At 43.1% G+C, this 25,296-nt stretch overlaps 1 protein-coding gene across 1 annotated transcript in view; it reads left to right on the plus strand.

Moving 5' to 3' along the window:
- Positions 1–1,262: 1,262 nt before the first annotated feature.
- Positions 1,263–25,296, plus strand: part of DOC2B (double C2 domain beta) — a 1,147,407-nt gene continuing 1,123,373 nt past the window's right edge. Inside the window, exon 1 of the mRNA XM_063953885.1 lies at positions 1,263–2,003. Within this exon, the coding sequence (XP_063809955.1) occupies positions 1,649–2,003 (355 nt within the window). The 5' untranslated portion in view covers positions 1,263–1,648. The remainder of the gene's footprint in view (positions 2,004–25,296) is intronic.

The raw sequence follows: 25,296 nt of genomic DNA on the forward strand, positions 1-25,296 counted from the left end.
ACTCACTGCTGTCACCCTCTCCCTGGCATCAGACACTTCCTGTCACCCACAGTCGGCACCAACTGCTGCCACCCTCTCCCTGTCACCAGCTCCCTGGCATCACGATTTTCCTGTCACCCTCTGCTGGCTATTTTGTAGTCCAGGACTTTCGTTGACTTAATAGCACCGCACAAGTGGCACTATTAAGTTAATGGAAGCCCTGGACAACAAAATAGCATTTATGTCCTCCTCCCACTTCCTCCCCAGTCCTAAACACTAATATTTATTTTTATATTTGATAAAAATGTACAATATATTAGTCGCCTGCTCATCACACGTTTGATGAGCAGGCAGGCTGTGTGAATTGGTGTTATTGGAATGAGATGCAAATTAGTAGTGGGGGGGGGGGTAGTTGATGGCGATTTTGTAAGCCATTGGTGGAGGCGGTAGCCATTAGTGGCAGGAGTAACGGGCAACAGGGGCGGTGGCAGCTGGCATCGGCTCAGGTGCAGTAGTGGGGGGCAGTAGGGATCACCGACGGAACTCGTGGACATTATAACTGCAGAGCCTCACCGCACGCCACTGACCTCACTGCACGCTTCTGATAGATAGATAGATAGATAGATAGATAGATAGATAGATAGATAGATAGATAGATAGACAGACACACATTAGCGTCTCAATAATCACTTGCAAATCTGAAATGAATTTTCATGCACATTATATTACTGAAACAGACAGATTCTTGACTATTATGATAGTTAGGAACCACCAGAGTGTGGAACACTACCTAACACAGAACACATCCACACAGACTTCATGTTGCAACTAATTAACACTTTTTTTAATCAACTATTTGCAACAAATGTGAAAGTACAGCAGTCTGTCTGCTGTGCTAATTAATATAAAACATACATCTTTTTGTAAATGACATGTTTTCACACACGGTATTATTTTTGTATTTGCTGATGTAAGACAAATGTGAATGACATTCTGGACATGTATGCTATGTATGTGCAGTGACATGTATGCTATGTGCAGTGACATGTATGCTATGTGCAGTGTAGCATTAACACTTTATGTAGAGAGGCCAGGTAATGTGTCGTTGCAGTTCTTCTGGCAGCCTAAGGGTTGCAATAGGTATTAAGAAAGCTCAGATAACATAATGTGGAAAGCAGCAGGCATCTGCAGCAGTTCATCTGTGCTGTGGAGCTGTTTAAGCTTCAGGGTATGGTTTTCATTTCTTAAAGTCCCTAATTGTGACAGTCAGGGTTCCCATTGATGATGCTGGCAGGTTGGAAGGTATGGAGCTGCTGAATGCACCTGACCTACCCTCATTCCTTTGCTTCCTGTATTTTGCTTGGTTGCTAACAAGTGACATCACCCGATACACACTCCCTCCTGCCTGCTGTCAGTTCTCTCTCTCTCCCTCACGCCAAGGCTTAGCAGTTAACACTGGGAGGATAAGGATCGCTTGTGGCTGCAGGAAGCTACAGGCAGTATGCAAAAGGTGTCTGAAAGTCCAAGAGAGAGAAGCACATAGCCTGAAGCAGCATCCCTGACCGTCTACACCAAGGGGAATATTTGCTTCTATATGTAGTTGAAGTTCAGCAAAGCACTCTCCCTGCAGTCCATTCTCTGCTTTGGGTTTCAGAACAGAATTGCATGCATGACATTCCGCAAAGGAGAGAAAATGACCATAAGCATCCAGGAGCATATGGCCATTGATGTGTGTCCAGGTCCCATCAAGCCGATCAAACAAATATCTGACTATTTCCCCCGCTTCCCCCGTGGTATCCCCGCCGCGGTTACCCGGAGTAACTCCCTCAAGTCTAATGTGAGCCAGCCCTCTGTCAGCCCATCTGAAAGTTCCCGGGAGGAAGAGGAGGATGTGGACAAATTATTTGGAGCCTATGGGGCAGCTTCCACCACTACCACCACCATCAGCAGCACCAGCAGCAGCAGCGCACCTGCCAGACACGAAGAGGAAGTGGACCTGGATGGATATGATTCAGATGACTGCAGTAAGTTATAGCTCTTGTGAGTCTGATTGACACTTGTGACCACGTATATGGTGCTTTGTGAGCCGTGCTATTGTCTGTTGTGCTGTCATTTGATGGATACTGGGTGGCGTACGAGAGTCATGCCCTCCAATGGTAAGAACTGATACCCTGCAGGTACCCTGCTATTCTTCTGCTTACACAATGTGCCATGGAACTTTCACAGCTGTTTCAGAAAACAAAAACTAATCAAGGTTGTGTAACCGATGAACAGTATGGCTTGCACATACTTTGCATAGTAGACTGGCTGCAAGATTTAATTGATACATTTGATCAAAGTTCTTTAGGACTCATGTTAGTGAGGGCAGTTTACTTTTGTCTGTTATCTTTGTCATCCTCTGGGTCATCAGTCTTGCTGCATAGATCGCTAATAGTTCAGGTGCTTGCCGGAAAGCAAAGTTCATACTGGTGTCTATATGTGTGGTTATATTTTTGGGCATACATTATCAAAGAGAAGTGTGGCTGATCCCAGGTACCGGAAAACCACCTGTTGCTCTAGTATCGCGTTTTAGTGAATCTTGCTGACCTGATGAGGATGCCTGTATTTTACCAATCTTGGGGAGGATTCTCATTCAGTGTCAAACGCAGCTGTCTGTCCTCATGATCAGCTAAATGTGTTGTCTGCTCCTTATAAACATCTCTGCTGCTCAGATACAGAGCAGTTTATTGTTAAGGAGTAGAACAATATTTGTATGTTACCAACTGTTGAATATAATGCAGGCAGATTCATTGGCAGTCAGAGGCCGTTATTCAGATTATGTTATTGAGAATCAGAAATGGTCTCCAGCTGGAGGAAAGAAGCAACATTGGCATACATACAGTAATAATGCCAGGTGATGCTCCTCACACTGTGTTCACCTTGGAATTTAAAACAGCATTGCAATATTTATTCAACTGAAGCTTCACACCACCTGCTAATTTGGGGCATATGTCTGCTTTTCAGGATGTCATGTATTATTGTAGAATTGTAAACATGAAATAATATATTTATTTATTAGCGGACTCACTGTACACATCCCTTGCACTACCACCCAACGGAGGTTATACAATCTGCACATTCTGACTGCCCATCCCCCTCCCCCCATCTCTCTCTCTCACACACACACACACACACACACACACACACACACACACACACACACACACACACACACACATAAAAAGAGGAGCACATATACATTCAGTTGAGACATAAAGCATAAAGTAATATTTATTGGTGAAACTGCACACCAAAATATTGTGGCATTAGGAAGGGGCTCAGTTTATATACCACCACTGCTTCCAATATATTCCTATTACAAATGACACTTTTCCTAGTACTATGACCCCTTAAACATCTATGTGCATTTTGTTATGTGATTTTAAGTATCTTCTTTTCCCAGCTATGTTCAGAGAGGTAATTTCAATTTAAAGGTTTACCCAGGAGAACTTGAGGAACTGTGTTTTTGAGACTCCTGTGTGCTTATTAGCCATGAATATTATTATAGTATTATTGAAATGAACCAGTCATAGCAAAGGCCATCTCTGGGTAATTTAATTGCTATGTGGATCATTCTTCCCAATTGCAGTCTTAGGGGTAGTTTACTATGTAAATGTGAAACATGAATGAAAACTAATGCACAGTTTAATGATTTTTAAAAATGTGTTTTCCATGTGTTGTGCTTTTTCCAATACTATTCTATTATACTGAGAGCACACATTACACATGATAAGTTTGTCATGTTGCATTTTTAAATTTGATAGACCGCAAAGGTGGGAACGAGCCCTTAGGAAACCATCATGGGCGCAGATGTACAGTATTAAGCCTGGAGAAATGATAAAGCGGTGATAAGTGGAAAGTGATAACGCCCCAGCCAATTAGCTCCTAGCTGTTCTTTTTGAAACCCGTAATGATTGGCTGGTGCGTTACCACCTTCCGCTTATAACTTCTTTATCACTGCTTTATCACTTCTCCAGGCTTAATACATCTCCCCCATGTATACTATTTGTGGTTTCTTTATGTATGACAATAGTATAGTAGAGAAAAACAGATGTAGAAAACATAATATACAGAACCATGTGAAACTGTACAAACAATCCAGATGTATCCTATTTTCAATGCAGATTTCATACATTAGTTAGCAGCTGAAAAGTACATTAACAGCGGATGGGTGTGAACAGGCCCTTTAAAGAAATGCAGAAACCTGAATGCTTACTATTAACTGTTAATTAGTGAATATATTAAATGTGTTGATTGCTTCTGGAAATAGTATAACATCAACTTTACTCAGTTCATATAGTAAAGGATGTTTCCTAGGACACCCATACCTTGGCAATACTCATTTGTATATTTGGAAATATGTTAGTTTGATGCATATGTTACATTAGTTCAATTGCTCGGATGTAACTGTATAATCCTAAAAGTGGATTACTTTCTGTAATGGATGCATCCCTGTGTCAGTAAATAACTTCCACCAGCATTGCTTTAGGAAATGTCTAGCTGTATTTTTATTTTAGATTATATCACCCATGATTACACGAGATGGGTTGTGTAGATGGCAAGATTTGTATTTTCAACTCATGGATCTGTTATTACCTGCAGGCTCCTAACAGCTGAGCCACATCCACAGCTTGCAGATGAAAGAACATATATTTTCTTTTTCAATTTCCTTCACCATTATTTTTATGAAGATAAAGAACCCTAGAATCCACACGTTTTTTTTCATGAATCCCCATAGAAAGAATTTTTTTATACATCCTAGGTAAACAGTTGTCATTCTGCATAATGATTTGCTACTTCTCCACGAGGTTAATCCTGGTTTAGCATAATAACTTGTAGGAATCATGGTGTTAGCGCTGCCCCCATTTAGCTTGTACATACATCACACTTCTAATACACCTCTAGAACGGTCTTTACCTGGCTGTAGCCTTCTACATGTCTATGTAGAGACCATAGAGCTATGGATCTGGATTTCATAGGATCAGTGTATGATGTACTCATTACCAATAAAATAATAAATCTCTTCATGTAGCCCTTATATAAATAAAAAAGAGCATACGGTAAGAATTGCTTTTCAATATTATTAAAGTTAAAAAAAAATCTCACTGCTTCTAAAAGCAAAATATCTATTATAATTTGCACACAGCAACATACTGTATATAACTATATCTGAGGTTCTTTACGTCTATTGCTAATATATTTATTTAACAAAACATTGATAATGAATACAAAATAAGAGAGTTGTGTAATGGGTGACACTAAATGCAACAAATTCACAGTTACCATCAGCTGTTAGAAATATGAATGTAATCACACAGATAAATGTCAGTAGTAGGAGAAGTAACATATGTACATACAGGATATGCCAACAGTTTGTATTGTAAAATCATGTATATAGATGAATATCATGTCTGTTCATTGATGCTGTCATAGGCCATGTGTTTTATTGGGATGCAGTCATAATGCCGACGGTTGGGATCCCGGCGTTCAGGAGACCGACGCCAGAATATTTGTATGTGCTTTTATTTATTAACTCACAGTATAGTGTCAGGCGACCACGTTCATTTGGAACACTAGAGACATCGTTGATTATACTTTTTTTTTTTTGTTTGGATTGGTTTAGTTTTTATCCGGTAACTTAAGTGACCTTTACTATCACCCATGCCAGAAAATGCCCACCTCTACACAATTTCAAAAGCAGTCAATGGTGGCATCGGATATATGGGTGCAAGTGTGGGTAGGATATAATACATATATTGTAACATTTCTCTGATAATATGTTCTCTGATAATGGTAGAATTTACTACTTTTGGAAACTTTAGTAACTAAGATGATTTCAACGTTTCTGTTGATATTGTCATTATTCATTTTTATAGATAAATGTTTCCCTGTAATTTAACATCTGCTAAAATGTTATATTATAAATTATGACATGGAATGTGCCGCTCTTTGTACAAAATGTGTATTTTTTTAAATATAAGGTGCTAGTACACTGTTTATCATGGATATTAACTCTAGTGAGTAGTAATAGTTATATAATAATTAACTTTTAATTGCTAATTATATTACAAAGTGGTCTAGGCCAAGTTAATCACAGATCCATATCTGTACATTTCCTGCTTCATTCGGTACAGTATGATGTATGACTGGTGGTCTAAATTGTTACTGCTCTGGGAACATATCATAGGAATCCTGAGGCCTTAGCGACATTGTGTATCATTTATGAAATACATCGACTCTACATTTTACTATTCATCTATACGGTACACAGTACTATTTTTCTGGAAAAATAGGTTTAGGAACTATGGGTTTTGGGGTGGAGCTATTTAAAAAGTTATAGATAGATAGATGATATTATGAATACATTTTGGCCCAGGACAGATTCAGTAACCCAGTTCATGATTATGTCATATATGAGAGGCTCAGGAACTGCATTTCTGCTGGTTCTTGCTGAAAAAGGGCACTTACTGTGCATTGCGTGGTACTACCCAACACACATTAAAAACTGTGTACTAAAAGAAACAGTAAACAAGTAAACAGAAAATAAGGAAAATCTAAGTAGAGATGAGCGCCTGAAATTTTTCGGGTTTTGTGTTTTGGTTTTGGGTTCGGTTCCGCGGCCGTGTTTTGGGTTCGAACGCGTTTTGGCAAAACCTCACCGAATTTTTTTTGTCGGATTCGGGTGTGTTTTGGATTCGGGTGTTTTTTTCAAAAAACACTAAAAAACAGCTTAAATCATAGAATTTGGGGGTCATTTTGATCCCAAAGTATTATTAACCTCAAAAACCATAATTTACACTCATTTTCAGTCTATTCTGAATACCTCACACCTCACAATATTATTTTTAGTCCTAAAATTTGCACCGAGGTCGCTGTGTGAGTAAGATAAGCGACCCTAGTGGCCGACACAAACACCGGGCCCATCTAGGAGTGGCACTGCAGTGTCACGCAGGATGTCCCTTCCAAAAAACCCTCCCCAAACAGCACATGACGCAAAGAAAAAAAGAGGCGCAATGAGGTAGCTGTGTGAGTAAGATTAGCGACCCTAGTGGCCGACACAAACACCGGGCCCATCTAGGAGTGGCACTGCAGTGTCACGCAGGATGGCCCTTCCAAAAAACCCTCCCCAAACAGCACATGACGCAAAGAAAAAAAGAGGCGCAATGAGGTAGCTGTGTGAGTAAGATTAGCGACCCTAGTGGCCGACACAAACACCGGGCCCATCTAGGAGTGGCACTGCAGTGTCACGCAGGATGTCCCTTCCAAAAAACCCTCCCCAAACAGCACATGACGCAAAGAAAAAAAGAGGCGCAATGAGGTAGCTGACTGTGTGAGTAAGATTAGCGACCCTAGTGGCCGACACAAACACCGGGCCCATTTAGGAGTGGCACTGCAGTGTCACGCAGGATGTACCTTCCAAAAAACCCTCCCTAATCAGCACATGATGCAAAGAAAAAGAAAAGAAAAAAGAGGTGCAAGATGGAATTGTCCTTGGGCCCTCCCACCCACCCTTATGTTGTATAAACAAAACAGGACATGCACACTTTAACCAACCCATCATTTCAGTGACAGGGTCTGCCACACGACTGTGACTGATATGACGGGTTGGTTTTTAACCCCCCCCAAAAAAGAAGCAATTAATCTCTCCTTGCACAAACTGGCTCTACAGAGGCAAGATGTCCACCTCATCATCACCCTCCGATATATCACCGTGTACATCCCCCTCCTCACAGATTATCAATTCGTCCCCACTGGAATCCACCATCTCAGCTCCCTGTGTACTTTGTGGAGGCAATTGCTGCTGGTCAATGTCTCCGCGGAGGAATTGATTATAATTCATTTTAATGAACATCATCTTCTCCACATTTTCTGGATGTAACCTCGTACGCCGATTGCTGACAAGGTGAGCGGCGGCACTAAACACTCTTTCGGAGTACACACTTGTGGGAGGGCAACTTAGGTAGAATAAAGCCAGTTTGTGCAAGGGCCTCCAAATTGCCTCTTTTTCCTGCCAGTATAAGTACGGACTGTGTGACGTGCCTACTTGGATGCGGTCACTCATATAATCCTCCACCATTCTATCAATGTTGAGAGAATCATATGCAGTGACAGTAGACGACATGTCCGTAATCGTTGTCAGGTCCTTCAGTCCGGACCAGATGTCAGCATCAGCAGTCGCTCCAGACTGCCCTGCATCACCGCCAGCGGGTGGGCTCGGAATTCTGAGCCTTTTCCTCGCACCCCCAGTTGCGGGAGAATGTGAAGGAGGAGATGTTGACAGGTCGCGTTCCGCTTGACTTGACAATTTTGTCACCAGCAGGTCTTTCAACCCCAGCAGACTTGTGTCTGCCGGAAAGAGAGATCCAAGGTAGGCTTTAAATCTAGGATCGAGCACGGTGGCCAAAATGTAGTGCTCTGATTTCAACAGATTGACCACCCGTGAATCCTTGTTAAGCGAATTAAGGGCTCCATCCACAAGTCCCACATGCCTAGCGGAATCGCTCCGTGTTAGCTCCTCCTTCAATGTCTCCAGCTTCTTCTGCAAAAGCCTGATGAGGGGAATGACCTGACTCAGGCTGGCAGTGTCTGAACTGACTTCACGTGTGGCAAGTTCAAAGGGCATCAGAACCTTGCACAACGTTGAAATCATTCTCCACTGCGCTTGAGACAGGTGCATTCCACCTCCTATATCGTGCTCAATTGTATAGGCTTGAATGGCCTTTTGCTGCTCCTCCAACCTCTGAAGCATATAGAGGGTTGAATTCCACCTCGTTACCACTTCTTGCTTCAGATGATGGCAGGGCAGGTTCAGTAGTTTTTGGTGGTGCTCCAGTCTTCTGTACGTGGTGCCTGTACGCCGAAAGTGTCCCGCAATTCTTCTGGCCACCGACAGCATCTCTTGCACGCCCCTGTCGTTTTTTTAAAAATTCTGCACCACCAAATTCAAGGTATGTGCAAAACATGGGACGTGCTGGAATTTGCCCATATTTAATGCACACACAATATTGCTGGCGTTGTCCGATGCCACAAATCCACAGGAGAGTCCAATTGGGGTAAGCCATTCCGCGATGATCTTCCTCAGTTGCCGTAAGAGGTTTTCAGCTGTGTGCGTATTCTGGAAAGCGGTGATACAAAGCGTAGCCTGCCTAGGAAAGAGTTGGCGTTTGCGAGATGCTGCTACTGGTGCCGCCGCTGCTGTTCTTGCGGCGGGAGTCCATACATCTACCCAGTGGGCTGTCACAGTCATATAGTCCTGACCCTGCCCTGCTCCACTTGTCCACATGTCCGTGGTTAAGTGGACATTGGGTACAACTGCATTTTTTAGGACACTGGTGAGTCTTTTTCTGACGTCCGTGTACATTCTCGGTATCGCCTGCCTAGAGAAGTGGAACCTAGATGGTATTTGGTAACGGGGGCACACTGCCTCAATAAATTGTCTAGTTCCCTGTGAACTAACGGCGGATACCGGACGCACGTCTAACACCAACATAGTTGTCAAGGCCTCAGTTATCCGCTTTGCAGCAGGATGACTGCTGTGATATTTCATCTTCCTCGCAAAGGACTGTTGGACAGTCAATTGCTTACTGGAAGTAGTACAAGTGGGCTTACGACTTCCCCTCTGGGATGACCATCGACTCCCAGCAGCAACAACAGCAGCGCCAGCAGCAGTAGGCGTTACACGCAAGGATGCATCGGAGGAATCCCAGGCAGGAGAGGACTCGTCAGAATTGCCAGTGACATGGCCTGCAGGACTATTGGCATTCCTGGGGAAGGAGGAAATTGACACTGAGGGAGTTGGTGGGGTGGTTTGCGTGAGCTTGGTTACAAGAGGAAGGGATTTACTGGTCAGTGGACTGCTTCCGCTGTCGCCCAAAGTTTTTGAACTTGTCACTGACTTATTATGAATGCGCTGCAGGTGACGTATAAGGGAGGATGTTCCGAGGTGGTTAACGTCCTTACCCCTACTTATTACAGCTTGACAAAGGCAACACACGGCTTGACACCTGTTGTCCGCTTTTCTGTTGAAATACCTCCACACTGAAGAGCTGATTTTTTTGGTATTTTCACCAGGCATGTCAACGGCCATATTCCTCCCACGGACAACAGGTGTCTCCCCGGGTGCCTGACTTAAACAAACCACCTCACCATCAGTATCCTCCTGGTCAATTTCCTCCCCAGCGCCAGCAACACCCATATCCTCCTCATCCTGGTGTACTTCAACATCTTCATCTTCAATCTGACTATCAGGAACTGGACTGCGGGTGCGCCTTCCAGCACTTGCAGGGGGCGTGCAAATGGTGGAAGGCGCATGCTCTTCACGTCCAGTGTTGGGAAGGTCAGGCATCGCAACCGACACAATTGGACTCTCCTTGTGGATTTGGGATTTCGAAGAACGCACAGTTCTTTGCGGTGCTTTTGCCAGCTTGAGTCTTTTCAGTTTTCTAGCGAGAGGCTGAGTGCTTCCATCCTCATGTGAAGCTGAACCACTAGCCATGAACATAGGCCAGGGCCTCAGCCGTTCCTTGCCACTCCGTGTGGTACATGGCATATTGGCAAGTTTACGCTTCTCCTCCGACAATTTTATTTTAGGTTTTGGAGTCCTTTTTTTACTGATATTTGGTGTTTTGGATTTGACATGCTCTGTACTATGACATTGGGCATCGGCCTTGGCAGACGACGTTGCTGGCATTTCATCGTCTCGGCCATGACTAGTGGCAGCAGCTTCAGCACGAGGTGGAAGTGGATCTTGATCTTTCCCTAATTTTGGAACCTCAACATTTTTGTTCTCCATATTTTAATAGGCACAACTAAAAGGCACCTCAGGTAAACAATGGAGATGGATACTAGTATACAATTATGGACTGCCTGCCGAGTGCAGACACAGAGGTAGCCACAGCCGTGAACTACCGTACTGTACTGTGTCTGCTGCTAATATAGACTGGTTGATAAAGAGATGTCTATGTAACTATGTATGTATAAAGAAGAAAGAAAAAAAAACCACGGTTAGGTGGTATACAATTATGGACGGACTGCCTGCCGAGTGCAGACACAGAGGTAGCCACAGCCGTGAACTACCGTACTGTACTGTGTCTGCTGCTAATAATATAGACTGGTTGATAAAGAGATGTCGTAGTAGTATGTATGTATAAAGAAGAAAGAAAAAAAAACCACGGTTAGGTGGTATACAATTATGGACGGACTGCCTGCCGAGTGCAGACACAGAGGTAGCCACAGCCGTGAACTACCGTACTGTACTGTGTCTGCTGCTAATATAGACTGGTTGATAAAGAGATGTCTATGTAACTATGTATGTATAAAGAAGAAAGAAAAAAAAACCACGGTTAGGTGGTATACAATTATGGACGGACTGCCTGCCGAGTGCAGACACAGAGGTAGCCACAGCCGTGAACTACCGTACTGTACTGTGTCTGCTGCTAATATAGACTGGTTGATAAAGAGATGTCTATGTAACTATGTATGTATAAAGAAGAAAGAAAAAAAAACCACGGTTAGGTGGTATACAATTATGGACGGACTGCCTGCCGAGTGCAGACACAGAGGTAGCCACAGCCGTGAACTACCGTACTGTACTGTGTCTGCTGCTAATATAGACTGGTTGATAAAGAGATGTCTATGTAACTATGTATGTATAAAGAAGAAAGAAAAAAACCACGGTTAGGTGGTATACAATTATGGACGGACTGCCTGCCGAGTGCAGACACAGAGGTAGCCACAGCCGTGAACTACCGTACTGTACTGTGTCTGCTGCTAATATAGACTGGTTGATAAAGAGATGTCTATGTAACTATGTATGTATAAAGAAGAAAGAAAAAAAAACCACGGTTAGGTGGTATACAATTATGGACGGACTGCCTGCCGAGTGCAGACACAGAGGTAGCCACAGCCGTGAACTACCGTACTGTACTGTGTCTGCTGCTAATATAGACTGGTTGATAAAGAGATGTCTATGTAACTATGTATGTATAAAGAAGAAAGAAAAAAAAACCACGGTTAGGTGGTATACAATTATGGACGGACTGCCTGCCGAGTGCAGACACAGAGGTAGCCACAGCCGTGAACTACCGTACTGTACTGTGTCTGCTGCTAATATAGACTGGTTGATAAAGAGATGTCGTAGTAGTATGTATGTATAAAGAAGAAAAAAAAACCACGGTTAGGTGGTATACAATTATGGACGGACTGCCTGCCGAGTGCAGACACAGAGGTAGCCACAGCCGTGAACTACCGTACTGTGTCTGCTGCGACTGGATGATAAATGATATAAAAAATATATATATATCACTACTGCAGCCGGACAGGTATATATTATATATTATATAATGACGGACCTGCTGGACACTGTCTGTCAGCAGAATGAGTTTTATTTTTATAGAATAAAAAAAACAACAACACACAAGTGAAGTCACACGACGAGTGTTTAACTTTTTCAGGCAATCACAATATAAGTATACTACTAACTATACTGGTGGTCAGTGTGGTCAGGTCACTGGTCAGTCACACTGGCAGTGGCACTCCTGCAGCAAAAGTGTGCACTGTTTAATTTTAATATAATATTATGTACTCCTGGCTCCTGCTATAACCTATAACTGGCACTGCAGTGCTCCCCAGTCTCCCCCACAATTATAAGCTGTGTGAGCTGAGCAGTCAGACAGATATATAATATATATAGATGATGCAGCACACTGGGCTGAGCCTGAGCAGTGCACACAGATATGGTATGTGACTGAGTCACTGTGTGTATCGCTTTTTTCAGGCAGAGAACGGATATATTAAATAAACTGCACTGTCTGGTGGTCACTCACTATATAATATTATGTACTCCTGGCTCCTGCTATAACCTATAACTGGCACCGAGTAAAACCGAACCTCGCTCATCACTACTCCCCAGTCTCCCCCACAATTATAAGCTGTGTGAGCTGAGCAGTCAGACAGATATATAATATATATAGATGATGCAGCACACTGGGCTGAGCCTGAGCAGTGCACACAGATATGGTATGTGACTGAGTCACTGTGTGTATCGCTTTTTTCAGGCAGAGAACGGATATATTAAATAAACTGCACTGTCTGGTGGTCACTCACTAGTAAACTCTCTGCACTCTCTACACTTCTACAGTACTCCTCCTAGTCCTAAGCTCCAGTAAATCTCTCTCTCTTATAATCTAAATGGAGAGGACGCCAGCCACGTCCTCTCCCTATCAATCTCAATGCACGTGTGAAAATGGCGGCGACGCGCGGCTCCTTATATAGAATCCGAGTCTCGCGATATAATCCGAGCCTCGCGAGAATCCGACAGCGTCATGATGACGTTCGGGCGCGCTCGGGTTAACCGAGCAAGGCGGGAAGATCCGAGTCGCTCGGACCCGTGAAAAAAAACATGAAGTTCGGGCGGGTTCGGATTCAGAGAAACCGAACCCGCTCATCTCTAAATCTAAGCTCCCTCAAGCAGGGCTCTCTTTCCTCATTTCCTCTTTTCCGTCCCTTATTTATACCATCATCTGCTCCATATTTCCTTTCAATCTTTGGTTTCTGCCACCCTGATGCTTATTTGAGTGATATGACCACTGTTGCAGCAATGTTTCTATACCATGTACTTGGCTGTTTCTAGACAATTTGGCTCCCAGTGCAATCAGTAAAAAAATGCACCTCCCTCGATACAAGGGGCGTGGCCTTGCAGGAAAAGACTACCTTACACCCCAGTTATGCTCCTGACACTGTATTATAATGCCCCTTACATATAATGCCCCACAAAGTAATGCCCCTTACATATTATGACACACAGGTATGCCCCTGACACCATAATATGTGCTGCACAGTAATACACCTTGCAAATTATGTGCACACTGAGATGCTACCTACTTTTAAATTAACTGCTCGTTGTCAGGGGTTAGTGCCAGCATCTTCCCCCTTCTCCCGGCTTGTTGTCATGGGTTGGTGTGCACGTCTTCCCCCTTCTCCCGGCTTGTTGTCAGGGGTTGGTGTGCATGTCTTCCCCCTTCTCCTTTCTCGTTGTCAGGGGTTGGTGCCAGCATCTTCCCCCTTCTCCCGGCTTGTTGTCAGGGGTTGGTGTGCATGTCTTCCCCCTTCTCCTTTCTCGTTGTCAGGGGTTGGTGCCAGCATCTTCCCCCTTCTCCCGACTTGTTGTCAGGGGTTAGTGTGCACGTCTTTCCCCTTCTCCTTTCTCGTTGTCAGGGTTTGGTGCCAGCATCTTCCCCCTTCTCCCGGCTTGTTGTCAGGAGTCACTGTTTTCTTGTGTGCTCATTTGTTTATGTACTTTGTTAGGTACTGTGCCCCCGTTTTCCAAAACACTCCCTGTCGCCACCCTGTCCATGTCCCCCTGTGTGATTCTGTGGCTTAGGGGTCACTGTGCCCATCGCTGCATGAACAGATCTGCACATGTGCAGTGCTGATCCTGCAGATCATAACCCATCAGAGATGTACGCAAACATCGGGTTTACATACAGTACATATCTGAATTAGCCCGTACCTCCCAACATCATTATGCAGGAACTCGGGACTCCCCTGCGCGCGTTCCCAAAATGGGGGCGTGGCTTCATTGAAATTACGCGATTGCACCCTGTTTTCGTCACTATGGAGGCTTGGCCAGCACTCTACGAGCTGCTGACCATGCCCCTTGCTTCTGTATCTCCCGTGAATAGACACTGCGCACATGGGCACAGCATCTATTCACCGCTGCTCTAAGCAGAGCAATGAGTGACAGGAGCCTCCCAGCTGCCCCACCACCACCTCCCAACTGCCCCACTACCACCGCGGGACACTGCCACCCGCTGGTGGGACAGCGGGACAGTCCCAAAAAATAGGACTGGCCTGCAAAAATCAGGACAGTTGGGAGGTATGATTAGCCACAAAGCCAGCAAATAGACACACAAGTCCTGTGAATGGAAAACGTCACTTACATTAATAAAACAATATGAGGCACTTGGTATGACTGGCTGAGAAGCTTATAACTTGCTTTAATGTATTAAAACTGCAAATGTTCATTCCCTGGTCATGGTCATCATTGACCGATTCACTCTATTATGATTTTTTTCAAAAAGTATGTTCTAAGTTATGTTTGAAGTAAGTTATTTTCATTTTTTAAATAATGTTTTTTACATGAAGGAAATATTGTTGCACTTATTTCTGATTTGTATAACCAATATTATGCAACAGTTAATTTTTGCTTTCTAGATAAACCATATAATTCAGTATGCTGCAGCATCGTGTTCCTTCCCCTTAAACTCATGTAATTAAGCCAATCTGTATATGCATGTAATTCTGTTTATATACAGTATGTAAATATGTTTATATATGCTGATTGCCATGTTATTTAGTTATTTTGTTTACCCTTTTGTATTATTGCTCTATACGGCTCTGCAAAACTTAGTGGTGCCCTATGAATAAATTCTAATAATAAATTACAGTAACTTGAAAACAACTGCATTTTTGCGACATGGTTACAGAGCTGATATTTGTTTCATTCATGTATTAAAGTTGATTCATTGTTTATATCAACCACTGTTCATCAATCTTGTACTGTCAACTAAACAAAATGTTAGTTGTAATTCAACACAATACTTTATAGTATTGTCAAAGTCGAAAAATATTGCAGTACACACATCACGTACAAACTACACACAGATGGCCTCCCTTCGTGCACTTGTTCTGTCGTGCGTGCGCATATCCGCAATTTGCGTATGGTCGCTCCCGCTGTCCTGCGCATTAGCGCGTGGTATGAGTATTTACGGTAGAGTTTGAGAACGCACGGAAGGCTATCAAAACGCATTACATATTTAATCCAAATAGTGCACAATGTACACATAGTATCCCTGCACCACATCAGGAAGTAACAACAGTTTAAATGGTAACAGAACAAAGGGATTCACCTTTACAGAATAGGAGGGGACAGAACAAGGTCATAAGGTGGTGTTTGGTATCCAGCTGAAGGGTATTTTAAGGGTAACATTCCGGTGTTGGTTTGAGAAAGATCGCATGTTCCTGCGGATAGTTATGTGCAGGAGCAGAATATAGATATAAACTGTATTTACTGTACATTATGTACGCGGCGGGAATCCAGAGGAGACCACCCACAAGAGCAGTTGGGAAAGACCTCGCCTACCTATTCAAACCGACCTATGACCTCTCCTGTACTGTAAATGTGCATTTCTGTGTCCAATGGACAAAGAGATTACAGTATCTATTGTATTGCTTTTTGGAAGAATTGTATAAAGAGAGCTGCTGCAGGCCTGGTCTGACACAAGACTCACAAAGTTATCTATCAGATGACCGAGGACTGGGCCGGGAAGCGCAAGCGAATCTACTCACGTATGTACCATTGAATGTAGCCATTTACTCTGTTATATTATATTGTATTGTATTGTATGTATTGTAACCCCCTTTCAGCAATAATCCACTGTGGTGTCGGAACCCAGCGGTAAAATCACAATTGGTGTCGTGTCTTCATTGCCCTGCTAAGGTTTAAAGCATATTTTCATTGCATTGCATAGCTGTTCAGGGTTTGTGGTGTATCTCTGGGTGTGTACGCGCTGTGAGTACTTTGTACCGTCAGCGCGGCGTTTGTACGCGAAGTCCGTACGTAGTACGGGACTTTGTACGCTAATAGCGTACAAAGTGCGCATAGTGTGTGTTAAGTACAGCGGCCGCAGCGGCTCCATGGTAAAGTGTATTTAAGGTGTGTTTAAGGTATAGCTTTCTTTCCTAAGGATATTTCAGCATTATCAATTGGGGGCTCTCCGGTTTTCCACATACTTACTACCTAACAGGTCACAGCAGACTTCATCTATCAGCAAAAGGGAGGACAGAAAGTATCCTACGTATCCTTTTCTTGGTCGATGGATGCTGAAAACCCTGCTTGAATGCTGATTAGATGGCGTCTGCTCTGTATGGTTTGTAGAGATGCTGGTAGAACCCGTAAGGTAAACAGGAAAAAAGCTATCTAAAATCTGTGAATTTCTTTTTGGCGCCAAAACCATACACAGCACCCATACTCTTTGCATACTCTCTCAGATTGTTGCCATAACATTCAGATTGCTAGATTCATTTAGACTTGTGTGAAACCGGAGATATTTGTTGCTATATAGTTAAAAAAATAAAAACAATATTTAAGGAAGTAAGCGTAAAGCACAAACACAGTCTGGCCTAGTTGTAAAGGTTTATACAGAAATTAACTGTGTTGTGTTTAGTGGGCAATAGTAGTTTTATTGCTCACATTTATAGAAGTTGTGTGATCTGTTTTATTGCGTACGCACATTGGTATACGTGGTACGGAACGTGAGGACAGTGTACAAAAACGTGCATGTAGCGCAATGCCGCAAACGTGGCATAGAGGTACGCACGGTTGCGTAATTATGCAAGCTTGCGTAGGGTTGTGCGCGCATAATAAAACCACACGATAGGTTCGTTTAGTTTAAAGGTGGGACAGAAGCCACGCTACAATAGCACCAAACCACCCGGTTTCTAAAGAAATCTAGTATAAAAACAAAATTTAGTATAAATAATTTTTTTTTAAATTGCCTCTGGGGGTAAAGCTGCCAACTTGAATGAATCCTACTTTTCTGTACAGAAAAATAAAGTATATTTGAGTGAGCGAATGCAGGAGTGAGTGGATACTGAACCCAAGAACTGAAGTGGTCTAGGTGGTCTAAGCTAGGTGGTCTAGGTGGACACACTGGGTTAGTAGAGGCCCGGTGGCGTAGGTTTCACAACCCTGCGTTATTAACTAGGTTGTCTTTGTGGACTGAGTGGTATCCCATACAACTCTTAGTGGTCTGAAGTGGTCTAGGCTAGGTGGTCTACAGCAATCGTAGGGCATATAGATAACTAGTATCTATAGGCTGTGCTATTGCATCACATGTCCGTTTTTTCTGCACAGCGCAACGTGATATTATTGTGTCATATGCGCTGTGGAAGAGCATACGCAGACGTGATTGTATAGACAAAGGGGTTTTTCTTTGATAACTTCGGGAAATCTCCCTGGTGGGCTTCACTGGAAAGGGTGAAAGATAGTTATCTAATTTATCTGTTTTTCACCCTACAAACAATTCCAGTTGAAAGATACCGAAAAGGAAATTTTCACTGCCTCTCTCAGGAAAATATTCCAAACAGAACTTCCACCGAAAGAAATTACGGTGTAAGGTCTGATAGGAGCCCTAAGTTGGGTACATTGCGATCCGCTACCAACAGTGTATCGTTGTACTGGCCAGCATGGGCGAGAGCGAGTGGAAGGCGCTCGGGTATACTTCCACCGTCTACTTATATTGAGTATTTTGGTGTTTGTGGGAATTTTTTTTAAATTATTAGAAGAGACCCACAAATATGGGAGCCAGTTGCTCAAGTAAGAGACGTTTAGACAGGGTTCAGGTAGAATTGTGGCCAAAAGGCTCAGCAAGGTTTATCATGTGTGAAAAATATGGTTCACACACAGAAGTTTTATGCAATGAGTGGGTATGTATGACTAACAATGATAGGGAACCATTCCCTAGGGTGGGCAGCTTTGAACCAGAGGTACTGCAGAATGTAAGCAGTAGAATATGTCTTCTTAAATCCAGAAAACAAAGGATTAGACATAATGATTGTTTAAAATTATGGCAACAGGAGGGGGATATGCAAAGAGAACAAATTCGCAAAACAGGTTCAAAACCTAGCGGGAATGAGAACACAAACACACCAGTGTCGACACAGGTCGAAGGGGAAGAGATGGCTACAGTCAATGGTATATCCGTAAATGATAGTAGTATGCAAAAACAATGTATTAACCCTAATTTTTTCAAGATGTATCCTGTTTTGAAGTCTTTTCAAGGTTATAGGTCACAGGAAGATGAAGGATCCAGCCAAATTCCAGCTCTCCTCCAAGCAGTCACTTTGCAGGACACTCAGGTGGGGCCTGTCCAACCAGGTAGAGCAGTAACAATATTCCCCAATGAAAGAACTAGTGAGGTCACAGCTACCGGTAAGTGTGAGAGAGTTCATTGCACAGAGACAACAACACCTCACAGTAAACAGATTAGGAACGGAATGGTAGAATTACACCCTGTCTTGGAAATAGTAACTCCCAATGGGGGAACCGATAGTCAGGGAGTAATCCTCACCAGGAATAATGCAATGTATTGCCCGTGGCCCAGAGATGAGCTGCAATCAATCATTTCAGAATTCCCCGACCCTCGGAAGCATTTAGCCAGATGTCAGAAATTTATCAGAGATCTGGGTAATGCGTATGAACCGACAAACACACACTGGCGGATCGTTTTGAAAGCGTGCCTACCCCCTAATATTGACACCCAAAAATGTATCACTGATTGTAGATTAGAGTCGGATAGTCTTATGACTGACAGAAACAATCAGGAAAATATAGAACGAATTAATAGGCAACTAGAGCTGTGTTTCCCCATTGAGTGGAGAAGAATTTTCTCCATAAAACAGAGGGAAAATTAAATGACATCTGAATATTTCCAATCAAAATTGGAAACCACCTTAGACAGCACTCACTTCAGATCTTTTACAAACCATAAATGTAACCATACATAAGAGTTAATACTCATAGGCTGGGAGATAGTCCTTGAATGTTCTTTACTGGTCTGACTGACAGGATATCCACAATTTCTTCTCAGTCCCGCATAACTTGATTTCTCGAGTTAAAGGGAAAAAACAAAGGGAAACAAGATTGTAGGGAACCATGAAGGTGAAAATCTCTTCTCCCCTTTTATCCGCCCCCGAAAAGGATCAAACAGGGTAGGTCCGTCACCCTATTCTCCTTAACACAGGAGAGGGAATATTCTGATTGTTCTTTATACTTTTTTTCAGAAAGGGTGTATCTCTCCTTTAGGGGTCCACCACAGTGAAAGATAAGCAGGTAGGGTGCCAGCCCATACCTAACTTACTAATGAAGAACCTGTGCAAATCCCATAAAGGTATCTTTTCACCAAATCTTTGGAGGGATGAGATGATATGAGGCGTACCCGACTCACTATTTATCAGGTGTAGTCTTCCACATAAAGGTATCTTTATTTCCACTCTCTTCCTTTCTGTACTTCTATCGCCTGGTGGTTATTCCAGTCTCGATCAATGAGGATAGCAAGACAGAGAGGGGAACAGGAATTATAGTAGGTCTGGAGACGGGGATTCTCCTTATCCCTTTCTTTCTCCAACCCCTTAATAGGTCAAAAAAGGTGGGTCCGTCACCTTATCTCTCAGAAGGGTGTGAATCTCTTTTAAAAAGGTCCACCACAGTGAAGGATATAAAAGTATGGTGTCAAACCGTACCTTACTTACTATAATCAAAACTGTATAAATCTCATAAAGGTATCTTTTCACTGAACCTTAAGGGAATGAACTAGCATCCAGCGTACCCAACTTACTATATCTTGTGTGTCGTCTTCCACATAAAGGTATCTTTTTCTAACCACTCGTTTTCTTCCTTCTTCCTACTCCTCCCTCCTGGTCACTTCGTGCTTTATAAATCAGGTTAACTTGAGCGTTACGGTTTCCGTCTTCAAAGCACAGTTAATATTCCTCTCCGGGATCAGTGCTCTGTAGGCTATCAGTATGAGGAGTACAGAACTGTGTTCTGCTCCAGCCTGGGGGTAAGAATGATCTATGTGGAAGACGACACACAAGATATAGTAAGTTGGGTATGCTGGATGCTAGTTCATTCCCTTAAGGTTCAGTGAAAAGATACCTTTATTTGATTATAGTAAGTAAGATACGGTTTGACACCATACTTTTATATCCTTCACTGTGGTGGACCTTTTTAAAGGAGATTCACACCCTTCTGAGAGATAAGGTGACAGACCCACCTTTTTTGACCTATTAAGGGTTTGGAGAAAGAAAGGGATAAGGAGAATCCCCGTCTCCAGACCTACTATAATTCCTGTTCCCCTCTCTGTCTTGCTATCCTCATTGATCGAGACTGGAATAACCACCAGGCAATAGAAGTACAGAAAGGAAGAGAGTGGAAATAAAGATACCTTTATGTGGAAGACTACTCCTGAAAAATAGTGAGTCGGGTACGCCTCATATCATCTCATCCCTCCAAAGATTTGGTGAAAAGATACCTTTATGGGATTTGCACAGGTTCTTCATTAGTAAGTTAGGTACGGGCTGGCACCCTACCTGCTTATCTTTCACTGTGGTGGACCCCTAAAGGAGAGATACACCCTTTCTGAAAAAAGTATAAAGAACAATCAGAATATTCCCTCTCCTGTGTTAAAGAGAATAGGGTGACGGACCTACCCTGTTTGATCCTTTTCGGGGGCGGATAAAAGGGGAGAAGAGATTTTCACCTTCAGGGTTCACTACAATCTTGTTTCCCTTTGTTTTTTCCCTTTAACTCGAGAAATCAAGTTATGCGGGACTGAGAAGAAATTGTGGATATCCTGTCAGTCAGACCAGTGAAGAACATTCAAGGACTATCTCCCAGTCTATGAGTATTAACTCTTATGTATGGTTACATTTAAGGTTTGTAAAAGATCTGAAGTGAGCGCTGTCTAAGGTGGTTTCCAATTTTGATTGTAAAAGTTTCTATCCTTCTGGTGTGTGTGGTGATACACCAAGTGATACGACCATAGACTGCTGCTCCTAGAGTGCGCATTAGAATTCTCTTTTAATTTTTATCTGAATATTTCCATCGGGCCCTGCAAAGAATGGATAGATACATTGGGGTATCAGATACAGGGAACGATGCGAATTATAGGGAAGTGGCTTTTTCTGTGCTAATGGACGGACTCAATAAGACAGTAAGGGACAGGGTACAAAATTTTTGCCTGATTGGAGAGGGGCCACAGTAGCTTGCCTTAGAGAGTGCGCGATTGAACACCATAAGAATATTGCTAGGCGTAGAGAACTGCAGGAAGAGAGGCTGAGGATTGAAAGAATACAGGCTCTTACACCAAAGTCTCATCAACCTAAACCCCAAAACACAGATAGTAAAAAAGGACCAAGGATATGTTACACTTGTAGGAAGGAAGGGCATGTTGCCAGAGATTGTAGGAGTAGTAGAACACATAGTCAATATAGACCCCTAGACAGAGAAAACAAGCCACGTTATTAAACACATAGATGGGATCAAGGGACATATAGTAAGGAATCACGAGCCATATAGAGAACACAGATTCGGTTAATGGGAAGAACAGAATAAATGCAACTTTACCCTTTTGACAGAACTTGCTGGGGTTAGGAGGAGGTCTCTAAACTTTTGCTTCTCTCTCTAGCAGAAATGACCTCTAAGTAGCTTAACAGGAGTTTTGTTAGAGATGGTATACATATAGAGTGCTCCCACCCAGGAAGCACAAAATATGTTGGATACCCACGAAGACCAATGTTGCATTTCACTGTTCTAGATGCATGTCCATCACAGGTAGAGGAAATTATCTCAAAGATACTGGGTACCCTATGAACTTAGAATGGACAGGACACTGGATTGATGGCTGGGATAGTCCCAGTAGAGATATAACACACATAGAATTTCTTTTAGGGGAGCAGACCAAGTAGAGAATCATTCCCCCGTAGTGCCCAATCCAGATGTCAAATTTTGTAAAATATTCTTTGCCTCTACAAACTTATCTGTAACTAAACTCTATGTGATTTGTCTTCAAAGTTTCCTCTTCATCTCTTACGTTCACTGACAGGATTATAGTTCAAACGCCACATGCCTACTCGGTCTTTCAGAGCTCTGCCCAAATCCAGTATATCTCACCAGCATAGGGACACCAGTATTTACGCAGTGTGCCTGGTCATGCACAAAGGGTGGAGAATGAGAATACTCGTGAAGGGAGACTGTGCATAGACACCGATATGCATGATGGTGTGACAGCCTGATGGTGAACGCAAATCTGACAAATTTTTTTTTTTATTATTTCCCCTCTCTTTTCACTTTCCACAGACGGTTTACTTCACACAACTGATAATACACAACAGTTAAACACATCGAAATGCAAGATTTGTGTTCGCTACAGGAAAGTGCAGTCTGGAGGTCAAAGGGATATGGCCAGGAATCCTCGGGACTGTGGACAGGTGGACAAGGTAAGCCATTAGCCCCCAGAGCATATCTTCCAAGCTTAGCTGAGGCGGCACACGGTCTGACTCATCTAGATAAAGAGGGTATGTGTAAGCTGGTGAGAGCCTACTGGTGTGCACCAGGATTCTCTTTTCATGCAGGCAAGAGAGCAATGACATGTTTTACTTGCTTGAGGAAGAATATTGGAAAGTCAATACCAACAGAGCCATCCCATATCCCTCCGACAGACGGTCCTTTTCAGGTAATACAAATTGATTTCATACAGTTACCACCCTGTAGGAATTTAAAATATGTGTTAGTTTGTATTGACGTATTTTCAAATTGGGTAGAAGCATTCCCTGCTGCCACAAATACTGCTACGTTCACTGCAAAGAAAATTGTGCAGGAATTTGTGTGTAGATATGGTATCCCTAGAATAATTGAAAGTGATAGGGGTACCCATTTTACAGGTGAAGTCTTTCAGGTCATGTGCAAACTGATTAATAGCAAGCTGCATACTCCGTACCGTACACAGGCGAGTGCAAAGGTGGAGAGAGTGAATAGCACTATTAAGAACAAGCTGAGCAAATTAATGGTTTAAACTGGATTGTCGTGGCCAGAAGCTTTGCCACTAGTGTTGTACAGCATCAGAACCACTCCTAGGTCTCCCCTTAACCTATCACCCTTTGAAATCCTTTTTGGTCGACAACCTCATGTAATGATAGACCCCCAGGATGATTTGAAATGTAATAATGAAGTGACTGTGAAATATTTGGTTGGGATGAGCCAGCAGCTGAGAAATCAACAGAGAAATTTAAAGCTGGTGATTCCTGATCTACCGAACAGTAATTGCCATGACATTGAACCTGGGGATTATGTGATAATTCGAAATTTCTTACGCTCAGGTTGCCTCATAGACAGGTGGGAAGGACCATATCAAGTCTTGTTAACCAGCACAACAGCATTGAAAGTCGCCAAAAGAGAGAAGTGGGTCCACTCGTCCCACTGCAAGAAGGTCGCTGACCCGGAGAGAACTCGTGACAAAGAGCAGAGTGTAGAGAATCTCGTATCACTGGAGTGTCTGTTTCCGGGAAAGTTGAGAGGCAGGACTGTTGAAGGGCATCTGAGCACAGAGAGTAACAAGAGCTAGAACAGTTGTCGTACCACTTTCTTTTTTCACCTCCCCCTACATTTTTCCTTTCTTTTCTCCTTCTTATTTTCCTCCTTTCCCCTAACGAAATGGATCGATCACAAGAGACTGCGTTTCGGGTTCTGTTAGTAATTCTGGTTTTGATAAGGACAGTTTGTTTTGGTGAGGGTCCCAGAGAGGTCGAGCAGGGATCTGGAATGGGTTCTGATGGCAAGTACAAATTTGTAAGATCTCAGGATCAGCACATCATTTTAGTAAAAGCTGGCATCAGTAAGCGCTCTGGTAGTCAAGGAGCTCGGAGGCACTGTGAGGGGTTATTGTCTGATGAATATTGCATTTGTCGGAATTGTGAGAATATAGTTGAGGATGGGTGCATCCAGAGATGTCAGTCCAACCTTAATATCGACATGGACCGTCATCCGTTGAGTGATTACCACTCACTAGTGGGTAAGGTCTTAAACCAGACAGAATGCTGGGTGGGCTCACAGGTACCTCAAGGTCAGAGCAAGTCAGGATTAGTACCGTACTCTTTAGCAATAGATGAGGTACTCGAATTACGGGGTGGGAGACCGGTGGACAAGAATTTCAATATCTCTAGGCCCCCTAGTTTGAAGCTCCACCAGTATCATGTAGACAGATCCTTATTATGTTTCAATATTTCCAATTACCGAAAACCGTGAAATTGGGAAGTGACGTGGAATAACCAGACAATGATCTTTTTACACAGAGCCTATAGGATACCCATAGACTCTGAACATGTACGCCAAATAGCCAACAGTGGGAGGTATTTCCGGTATAGGTATACTCGTGGAAGCAAGACCATGTGGGTTGGAAAAGTATCGCCAGGGTACTGTGCTCATATCATCCAGCCCGATACTTGTACTGAGCAGATGGGAGAACTAGGGATTGGTTTCTTCACTTGGAAAGTTTGTAATATGGTGATGTTATATTTTGTCCCCTATGTTCTCCCAGATGATGCCTATTTCATATGTGGGAGGAAGGCGTACAAGTTGCTTGCCCCGAGCTCAGAGGGATTGTGTTATATTGGGAGAGTACTGCCAGAGGTCATGACCATAACCCATGATAAGATGAAAGA

Source organism: Pseudophryne corroboree, chromosome 2 (assembly GCF_028390025.1).
Source record: "Pseudophryne corroboree isolate aPseCor3 chromosome 2, aPseCor3.hap2, whole genome shotgun sequence".
Taxonomy (NCBI): domain Eukaryota; kingdom Metazoa; phylum Chordata; class Amphibia; order Anura; family Myobatrachidae; genus Pseudophryne; species Pseudophryne corroboree.